At 39.0% G+C, this 10,836-nt stretch overlaps 1 protein-coding gene across 1 annotated transcript in view; it reads right to left on the bottom strand.

The window, feature by feature from the left end:
- Nucleotides 1-14: 14 nt before the first annotated feature.
- mboat1 (membrane bound O-acyltransferase domain containing 1) overlaps nucleotides 15-10,836 on the bottom strand; it is a 256,808-nt gene continuing 245,986 nt past the window's right edge. The window contains exon 13 of the mRNA XM_052617611.1: nucleotides 15-3,936. Coding sequence (XP_052473571.1) covers nucleotides 3,813-3,936 — 124 coding nt within the window. The 3' untranslated portion in view covers nucleotides 15-3,812. The remainder of the gene's footprint in view (nucleotides 3,937-10,836) is intronic.

The raw sequence follows: 10,836 nt of genomic DNA, 5'->3' as shown, positions 1-10,836 counted from the left end.
TCCATTCAGAATATGCAAGGCAAGGCAAGTTTATTTATATAGCACATTTTGTACACAATGGTAATTCAAAGTGCTTTACATAAAAGAAAGTAAAATAATAATGAAGAAAAATAATAAGAATAAAACAAGCATTTTTTAAATTTTTACAATTATAAAAAATACTTATTTAAAATGAATTTTAAACAGTTACCAAATGATTTTACATAAAATAAAATATTGTGCAATCAGTTCGGACACTGCACAGTGCTCATTCAATAAATACACAGCTAAACAGATGAGTTTTAAGTCTAGATTTAAATGTGACTAGTGTTTTAGCACATCTGATCTCTTCTGGAAGCTGATTCCAACTGTGGGCGGCATAGTAACTAAAGTGAAGTGACATTCAGCCAAGTATGGTGACCCATACTTCTTGCTTTGTGTGAACCCTTGGCATTTCTAACTGACTCCATCCTAGTGATCTGAGTGGTCTGTTAAGCTTATATTCAGTGAACATATCTGAAATATATTTTGGTCCTAGGTCTTTTAGTGACTTATATACGAGTAAAAGTACTTTAAAATCAATCCTAAATGAAACTGGAAGCCAGTGTAAGGATCTGAGGACTGGTGTGATATGCTCAGATTTTCTGGTTCTAGTCAGAACCCTGGCAGCAGCGTTCTGGATGAGCTGCAGCTGTCTAATTGTCTTTTTGGGAAGGCCGGTGAGGAGCCCATTAAAGGCATGAACAAGTTTCTCCAAGTCTTGGATAGAAACAAAACATCTAATTCTTGCAATGTTTTCAAATGATAATATGCTGATTTAGTTACTGCTTTGATATGACTACTGAAACTAAGGTCTGTCTCCAGAATCACACCAAGATTCCTGACTTGATTTTTAGTTGTTTGACCCCTAGAGTCAAGGTATGCATTCACCTTGAACACTTCATCTTTGTTTCCAAATGCTATGACTTCAGTTTTTTCCTTGTTTAACTGAAGAAAGTTCTGGCACATCCAACTATTAATTTCATCAATGCATTGGCAGAGGGAGTCAATGGGGCTGTAGTCATTTGGAGATAAGGCTAGGTAAATCTGGGTATCATCAGCATAGCTGTGATAAGCAATTTGGTTCTTTCTCATTATTTGACTTAGTGGGAGCATATATAGGCTAAACAAGAGCGGTGCAAGAATTGACCCTTGTGGGACTCCACATGTCATGGACGTCCACTTAGACTTATGCTCTCCTATACTCACATAATATCCTCTCCCTTCTAAGTATGACCTGAACCATTTGAGTACCATCCCAAAAAGCCAGACCCAGTTTCCAATCTCTCTAGTAGTATGTTATGATCAACAGTGTCAAACGCAGCACTGAGATCTAGCAATACCAGCACCGATATTTTGCCTGAGTCACAATTTAAGCAAATATAATTTATTATCTTAATGAGTGCTGTCTCTGTGCTGTGATGCGGTTCGAAAACCAGATTGAAAATTGTCCAGGTATCCATTTGAGTTTAAGTATTTGTTCAACTGATTAAATACTACCTTTTCTATAATTTTGCCTATAAAAGGAAGATTAGATATTTGTCTAAAATTGCTCAAAATGGTGTTATCAAGATTGCTTTTTTCAGGAGGGGCTTAACAACTGTAGTTTTTAAGGAGTTTGGAAATGTCCCAGAAAGAAGTGAGGCATTCACCACTTCTAAAAGATCTGCTTCTAAGCAGATAAACTTTTTTCTCACTTTTGAAAAAAGATGTGGGAAGTGTGTCAAGATAGCAGGTTGACGATTTTAGGTGCTGCACTGTCTTCCAGAATTTTGCTATCAATTGCCTCAAAAATAGACATAGTATCTTTTTGATATTGTGGCCTAATCTGTCTGACCTTTGCATTACTTGAGGATGTGCTAATCACCTTCCTTCTCAGAAAAGAAGGATGCAAGCTCATTGCATTTGCTGTCTGAGAGCTTTTCATTGGGAATCTGACTTGGGGGGGTTTGTCAGTCTCTCAACAGTGGCAAAAAGAGTACAAGTGTTATTAAAGTTACTGTTTATAGGGTTTGAGAAGAAATTCTGTCTAGCTGTGGCTAGTTTCACGTTAAAGTATGAAGGCTGTCTTAATAGATGATATAGTGGATTACAAGTTTTGTCTTCTGCCACATCCACTCTGCTTTTCTACATTGTCTTTTCTGAACTGCTGTTGATCTTCTCCAGACTGATTTCTGTCTGTTTGTTTTCTTACTGACTATTATAAGAACAATATCATCAATAACATTCTTAACTTTTGAAATCAAGGAGAATATCAACAGAGTCTGCAGAAATGCTTGGTGTTAAAGATATAGCCTCCATAAATAGTACACTTGTGTTCTCGTTTATGCATCTCCTTCTGACAGAGACTTATTTTTGTACCCTGGATTTTGTTGGGACTTTACTTCTTGTGTGCACAGGAATGTACGTGGGTTTACCGGTGAGTGAGTAAACATTTCTGTTGGCGTCTGGGAGTTAATCGCATTAGTGAGCAAACTGGAAAACTACCATGCACAAAAAAGTCAGGTTTTTGTCCAGAAACCAGAAACACCAGGGCACAAACACAAATAACTGCTGAAAACGTTCAGTTTAGGGGTTCGTGGCATGCAGTCCTATGGTCAGAATGCGTCTATTCAAAGTGAATTAAGTGAGTAAAACTCTCTGAATACCACTGAGTTGTAAAGCTTATCTAGTTGTGATAACCAGAGGTCTGATCTGTCCTTTTGGGGTTATTTTAATTTCAGGAAAAGAGTTCCAGAGAACCTTATTTCTTGAATGTTGGTTGGGGGTAGGGGTGTTAAATAGAACAAATAATTGTGTCACTGATTTGTCCAGGTGTTACAGGAAGATGCCACCAGCGAGGCACATTTGTGTAGCATGCTCAATTAGGAAGGGCCTGATACTCCTGATGTTGTTCAATGTAGGCTTGTATGACTGTGACCTTGCTTACTTTCCCAAGTCAAAACATATTCTGTTTGCCAGGGTTTTAGAAAAAAGGGTTTTAGAAAAAAAAAAAAAAAAAAAAAAACTTGGGAATGTGTACATACAGTGCCCATTAATTCATTCAAAAACCTATAACATTTATTCAGGTATCACAATTCATAACACATTTGATTATTCTAATTTGATTATTCTTCAGTTAATATTTGCAGTAGTGTTTTAATTCATTATTTATAGCCATTATGTATTTACTACACTGTAATTTCACAAAATTGATGTCTTAACATGACAAACTAAGATAAAATACAGTGTTCAACTATTTTAAAATACCCTTAAATGAGCAGCATTCATTAACTGACAAAAACAGATACTTGCCTCCTTATGTCATATACCATGTACAGCATAAATCAAACTTTGTGTGCTCTTATCAGTTCTTGTAAAAACTTTCTCAAGCTGCTTTTGATTAAGTGTGTTTTTGATTAAATGGACTGTATCCCTGGCTGTGTACACTTGTATAAAGCTCAGTTGTGGCCTGGGTATTGTGTGTGTGTGTGTGTGTGTGTATGTGTGTGCTCTTGTTTTTGTGACATATCAGGACACAACTCTTTATAATGGTGGTTATGACACAGATATTACAAGGAGAGGGTGACTTATGAGGACATAACCCATGTCCCCATTTTTCAAAATGCTTATAAATCATACAGTTTATACAGTATAAAAACCATTACGCCTATGGGATGTCCTCACTTTTCACAAAAACAAACGTGTGTGTGTGTTTATTCACACAAAGTAGCTTTTGTCTCTCAGTGCCTCTGCTCTCCCAGTTCACACACACACACACACACACACACACACAACAGAAGGGTCAGAAGGGTTTAGTCCTCCTTCACATTATTGTTGAAGTGCAGGGCATGAATTTCAGACTTGAAGCAACTGGGTTTGCTGGGCAGAAGAATCATAGCCAGAATGCTGATGACATGCACATGAAAGTACATTGATCTGAAGAACAGAGAAGAAACCAAAATACAAGTATTACTCTCTGTGAAAACCCACATAACACATAAAACCATCCAACGTAATGTAAAGAACATTCCGAGAAAATATTACATTGATATCTTTATATATTGACTGAGAGAAATTCCAATATAAAGAAAAGCTTTAAAGCTTCAACACATTTGAACCATAATTATCCTGACTACAAATTAAAACTGAGATTTAGTGATATATGACACATTTCGTCCTCTTTCGGAATTTTAAGGTTCTATCTGCATTCCGAGAAATCTTGAGATATTGAGCTTCAAAGTTTTTGCATTCCATTTGACTGTGTAGATATAACCTTATTGTTTTTTTAAATAAATATCCTATAACGTATACAACATAAAAAAACCTATCACATAATGTAAATAAGTTGTCACAGAATAACAATATGAGAATAACTACATTTTGACAAAAATGTCAGTTAAAACCTTATAATTCCAAGGGGAGATTTATGGAAAAATTATTCAAGTTATGTAAAACAGGTCTATCTATTATGATGTGCATGGTCAAAAAGCACAAAAAACATTGAAAGAAATGGGGGGAAACCACAAGAGTTTGATTGTAGCAACAATTACCAATTCAATTCACTGAAATTATTTGTATGAGGTTATTAGTAAAATGAAATAAAAGTAGAAAATGTCATTAATATATAAATTAATATATGGAATTTAAGTAGATGATCAAATTTATGTCTTTAGGCTACTGAGCAACATTTGTAATAAATCTGGCACAACACAAAAATGTAAGAAAAACTGAAATTGAATAATTAAATGTAAAATCACAGCATCATATTCATTGTATGTATTAATTACAAATAAACTGAATATTGTTACAGCTAATACAATTATTCACTCAAGGGCAGAGAGTGAGCGATTCCTTTTATTCTATTTTATGATTAATATTAACAACAATACAAATCAACAGGTTTATATTGCACTGATCTAATATTTAGGTGCATCAGGTGTTTTTCCTCAACTGTTCCCCAAATGCTGAGTTAAGACATAACAGTTTATTTTTGCGTAAATACACAACAAAACAGATATTTTAAAATACTGTAATTCTGTCTGACCATTTATTTGGGACCTGGGAACGCATGCTGTCTTTGTGTGCGTGTTTCAGGTAGGGCTGTGCAAAAAATTGAATGCGATTCTCATGCTCATCTCATCAGTAAAGACGCTCCTGTAATTAGAAGTATATCTCCAGCACAGGCATTCAGATCAGGGTTATCAGGTTTTCACAACAAATCCTGCCCAGTTGCTTCTCAAAACTAGTCCAAAACTAGCCCAATCGCGTTTCCAGGAGGTTCCCCGATAAAAAAATTGCTTTCTGGGGTTAAAATATAAGTTATATGGCTTGGTTGCCTCTGTAAAATTCGCATTTTAGGGGCTAAATATCACGTTATTGGTATTGTCGCTTCGACCCGCGGTCATGAAAAACAACCACAGACTTGGCAACACTAGTTGGCATTTACTACACGGAGCCATAATTCACTTGACAATCTACACAAAATCGATTTTAAAATCGGATGCGATTCTTTGTCGATTTTGAAAGCGAATTTTGTGTCAGTTGTCGGTAGACTACGGCTCTCTGTAGTAACTGCCACTCCACCTGAACCAGTGTTGCCAAGTCTGCGGTTCGGTTTCAGGTCTGCGGTTTGAAGCAACTCCAATACCAATAACGTGATATTTATCCCCTAAAAAGCGAATTTTACCAAGGCATCCATGACAAAAAAAAAACTTATATTTTAACCCCAGAAGTAATTTTTTATCTGGGAACCTCCTAAAAATGCGCTTGGGCTAGTTTTGGACTAGTTTTGAGAAGCAACTGGGCAGGATTTGTTGTGAAAACCTGTCCAACCCTGATCTGAACACACATGCTTTAGATATACTTCTAACTAGAAAAAAAAGTTTGTTGAGACAAACTTTAAGTTGGCTTGAGAAAGCCTGACCAGAAAGTTTGAAGAAGTTAGAAGTTTATAGTTTAAAGTTAGATTGATAGATTAGTTGAAAGAAAGAAAGATATATTAGTTAGAATGAATGACAGATATATTAGTTAGAAAGAATGATATAGATTAGTTCAAAAGAAAAAATGATAGATAGATTAGTTTGACAGAAAGAATGCATGCGACTAACATGTTTCTAGCATGATTAGCAAGTTACTAGCATGTTGTTAGCATGACTAGCATGTCACTACAATGTTTCTAGCATGGCTAGCATGTTGCTAGCATATTTCTAGAATGATTAGCATGCAAATAGCATGCTGTTAACATGACTAGCATGTCGCTACCATGTTTCTAGCATGTTTATAGCATGATTAACATGTTTTTAGCATGTCGTTAGTATGTTTCTAGCATGATTAGCATTTTGCTAGCATGTTGCTAGCATGATTAGCATTTTGCTAGTATGTCGCTAACATGTTTCTAGCATGATTAACATGTTGCTAGCATGACTAGCATGTTACTAGCATGATTAGCATTTTGCTAGAATGTTTAACATGATTCGCATGCGACTAGCATGTTGCTAGCATGATTTTACCATGATTAACATGTTGCTAGCATGTTTCTAGCATGATTAGCATGTTTCTAGCATGACTAACATGCGACCAGCATGTTGTTAACATGATTAGCATGTTTCTAGGATGTTTCTAGCATGATTAGCATGCGACTAGCATGTCGCTAGCATGTCTCTAGTATGATTAGCATGTTGTTAGCATGTCGCTAGCATGTTCCTAACATGATTAGCATTCGACAAGCATGTTGTTAGCATGTTTCTAACATGATTAGCATGCAACTAGCATTCGACAAGCATGTTGTTAGCATGTTTCTAGCATGATTAGCATGCAACTAGCATGTTGTTTCTAGCATGACTACCATGCGACTAGCATGTTGTTAGCATGTTTCTAGCATGATTAGCATGCAACTAGCATGTTGCTAGCATTATTAGCATGTTGATAGCATGTAGCTAGCATGATTAACATGTTGCTATTATGTTTCTAGCATTATTAGCATGTTTATTAGCATTTTTCTAGCATTATCAGCATGTTGCTAGCATGTTTCTAGCATGACTAGCATGAGACTAACATTTGGTTAACATGTTTCTAGCATGATTAGCATGCAACTAGCATGTTGCTAGCATTATTAGCATGTTGCTAGCATGTTTCTAGCATGACTAGCATGCAACTAGCATGTTGCTAGCATTATTAGCATGTTGCTAGCATGTTTCTAGCATGACTAGCATGCGACTAGCATGTTGCTAGCATTATTTTACCATGATTAGCACGTTGCTAGCTTGTTTCTAGCATGACTAGCATGCGACTAACAAGTTGCTAGTTTGATTTGCATGTTGCTAGAATGATTTTAGCATGATTAACATATTAGCATTTTTCTAGCATGACAAGCATGCGACTAGCATGTTGCTAGCATGATGTTAGCAAGATTAGCATGTTGCTAGCATGTTTCTAGCATGACTAGCATGCGACTAGCATGTTGTTAACATGATTTTAGCATGCGACTAGCATGTCGCTAACATGTCTCTAGCATGATTAACATGTTTGCTAGCATATCGCTATCATGTTTCTAACATGATTAACATGCGACTTACATGTTTCTAGCATGATTTTAGCATGATTAACATGTTGCTAGCATGTTTCTAGCATTAATAACATGCGACTAGCCTGTTTGTAGCATGATTAGCATGTTCTAGCATGTTTCTAGCATGTGACTAGCATGTTGTTAACATGTTTCTAGCATGATTAGCATGCGATTAGCATGTTGCTAGCATGTTTATAGCATTACTAGTATGCGACTAGCATGTTGCTAGCATGATTTTACCATGATTAACATGTTGCTAGCTTGTTTCTAGCATGACTAGCATGCGACTAGCAAGTTGCTAGTTTCATTAGCATGTTGCTAGCATGATTTTAGCATGATTAACATGTTGTTAGCATTTTTCTAGCATGCGACTAGCATGTTGCTAGCATGATTCTAGCATGATTAGCATGTTGCTAACATGTTTCTAGCATGACTAGCATGCGACTAGCATGTTGCTAGCATGTTCCTAGCATATTTTCAGCTTGATTAGCATGTTTGCTAACATGTTTCTAGCATGACTAGCATGCGACTAACATGTTTGCTAGCATGTTTCTAACATGATTAGCATTTTGCTAGCATGTTTCTAGCATGACTATCCTGTCAATGAAAGTCTATGGGCATTTTTATGTTTCATGGGCGATCCCTCACCATAGTATGTCTATGGGGCAACTTTGGGGGGCTCTTGCGCCCCAGGGGTACAACTTATTCCCCACTTTGGGGTATGTTCTCGCACAGTTTGATAACCTCCCCCAGGGCGGAGCAGAAGACCACCACCTCCGTGTGGTTGGGACGGATGCCCCCCAGGGCGGAACAGAACACCACCACATCCTTGTGGCCGAGGCCGGAGTCCCCCAGGGCGGAGCAGAAGACCACCACATCCTTGTGGTCGATGCAGAAAGCCCCCAGGGCGGAGCAGAAGACCACCACGTCTGTGTGGTCGAACCAGACGCCCCCCAAGAGGGAGCAGATGACCACCACATCCTTGTGGTCAAGGCCGAAGGCCCCCAGGGTGGAGCAGAAGACCACCACATCCGTGCGGCCGGACCAACGGGATAACAAAACTCTGGTAATCCCATGGTGTTTATACTGGATTCCAGAAGATCGGTCCTGACTTGCATTTGTTCATTAAGATCATTGGTGACTTGTATTTGTTCATGAAGATCAATGGTGACTTGGCTTTGTTCATGAAGATCAGTGGTGACTTGCCTTTGTTCATGAAGATCACCGGGGACTTGACTCAGTCCTTGAAGATCACTGGTGACTTGACTCATTCTTTGAAAATTACCAGTGGCTTGACTCTGTCCTTGAAGATCACCAGTGACTTGACTCAGTCCTTGAAGATCACCAGTGACTTGACTTAACTCTGAAAGGTCAACGGTGACTAGCCTTGTCTCTGGAAAGCCCATGGTGACTAGTCCTGACACTGGAAGGTCAACGGTGAGTAGCCCTGATTCTGGAGGGTCCACGAGCCGGAACCTGACTCAACTCTGGAAAGTCAACGGGCACCTGACTCGACTCTGGAAGGTCAACAGGAATTTGACTTGCTTCAGGAGGATCAACTGGAACGTGACTCGACTCTGGATGGTCAACAGGAGCCTGACTCGACTCTGGATAATCAATTGGAATTTGACTCGACTCTGGAAGGTCAACAGGAACCTGACTCGACTCTGGATAGTCAACTGGAATTTGAATCGACTCTGGATTGTCAACAGGAACTAGTCCTGACTCTGGAAGGTCATTGGTGACTAACCCTGACTCTGGAAGGTCAACGTGACTAACCCTGACTCTGGAGGGTCCACGAGCACCTGACTCAACTCTGGAGGGTCAACCGGAACCTGACTCAATTCTGGAAAGTCAACGGAAACCTGACTCAGGCCACAGTGGAGATCACTGCCGGACCTCCTCTCGACCACTCACTCCTGAGCGACCTCCCCTGGTCCCACGGAACACAACCAGGCGAGTACCCTCAAAGCCATTCCTCTCCCGCTTGGTGGCTGGGGAGGAAATTGAAATAGACATACCGCTGGATCTCTGTGGATGGAGTCCTTCTGTAACGATTCGCGTATGCTTTATTGGGGATAATTCAAATTCGTTGTCAGACATGCCAGGGTCAAAACCAGAATGCAGTCCAAACAAAAACAAACAAACAAGAAAGGAATAGGAACGGGAACTCAGAATATGAGGAAGGAAGAATCTCGGGGAGCGAGAAGATTGAACATACAAAGGGTAAGGACTCCATACAAACAACAGGGAAAGACTGGTATTTATAAGGAGGCTAATGACAATAGCTTGCCTGCACCTGGTGCAATTAACTGGAGTGCAATTACTGTGAAGACAGGACCAGACTAGAGGAATTCTAGTGCCTATGGTGAGGTGCCTAAGGGGAAGTGAGCCCACTAGTGGACACCCAGGGAAACAGAAACCCGAGATTTTGCCATCTTTCTCTGCCTTTGAGAAAATGGAAGCTGAAACGGGCTGATCTTGAATCTCCTCTTTGTGACATTGTAAGGAGAATTGTTACCTCCCCTTTCTCTGCTTTGCCCGCCCCAAATATTTACATATAATTCAGTCGCAATGTCAGGAGAGGCATTACAGACAGACTTTTATGATATGGATTAGACAGCACCGCCACAAACAGTGAGTAACAGTGTTCATTAATGCCTGATCTGTCATCAGTGATTTCTGATGTGTAGCTAATTATTCAAGTTCACACAGACTTTATTTCTAAATCGTTTAGGGGGGGGGGGGGGGGGGGATGCTATTTCATGCATGCTGAGTTTTTTACACTGTTAAAGAGTTGGATTCCCATGCTAAGGGGACAAAGTTTCAAAAATTAAGTTGTACGTTTGAAGGAGTATTTCTGTTCCAAAATACTCCTTCCGGTTTGTCACAAGTTTCGGAAAGTTTTTTTCGAGTATGGCTCTGTGTGATGTTAGATGGAGCGAAATTTCCTTATATGGGTCCTAAGGGCACTATCTGAGTCAGCGTGTATCTGAGCAAGCACGTCTGGTTTTGTGACAGAGCAAAGGAAATCTGCGTGCGAACAGAGAGATTCGCACTAGTGCATTATTTGAATGTGCTTTCGCGTTACATTAATGCAATTTATCTGCTGCTTCTGCAGCTTTTACACATAATGTATATGCACTGCAAACGGAGTACATGTGAACCTGTATAATGTATAACAAATCCATTTCAACACCTGAGGTACTGCTACAATTAATGAGCAAAAAAAGAAAAGAAAAAAAGTCCCTGGACATGGGATTTATTTATTT

This window comes from Carassius gibelio, chromosome A16, assembly GCF_023724105.1.
Source record: "Carassius gibelio isolate Cgi1373 ecotype wild population from Czech Republic chromosome A16, carGib1.2-hapl.c, whole genome shotgun sequence".
In the NCBI taxonomy this organism is placed as follows: Eukaryota; Metazoa; Chordata; class Actinopteri; order Cypriniformes; family Cyprinidae; genus Carassius; species Carassius gibelio.
Note: the sequence above shows the minus strand (reverse complement) of the source record. Positions and strands in the feature narration are given on the sequence as shown.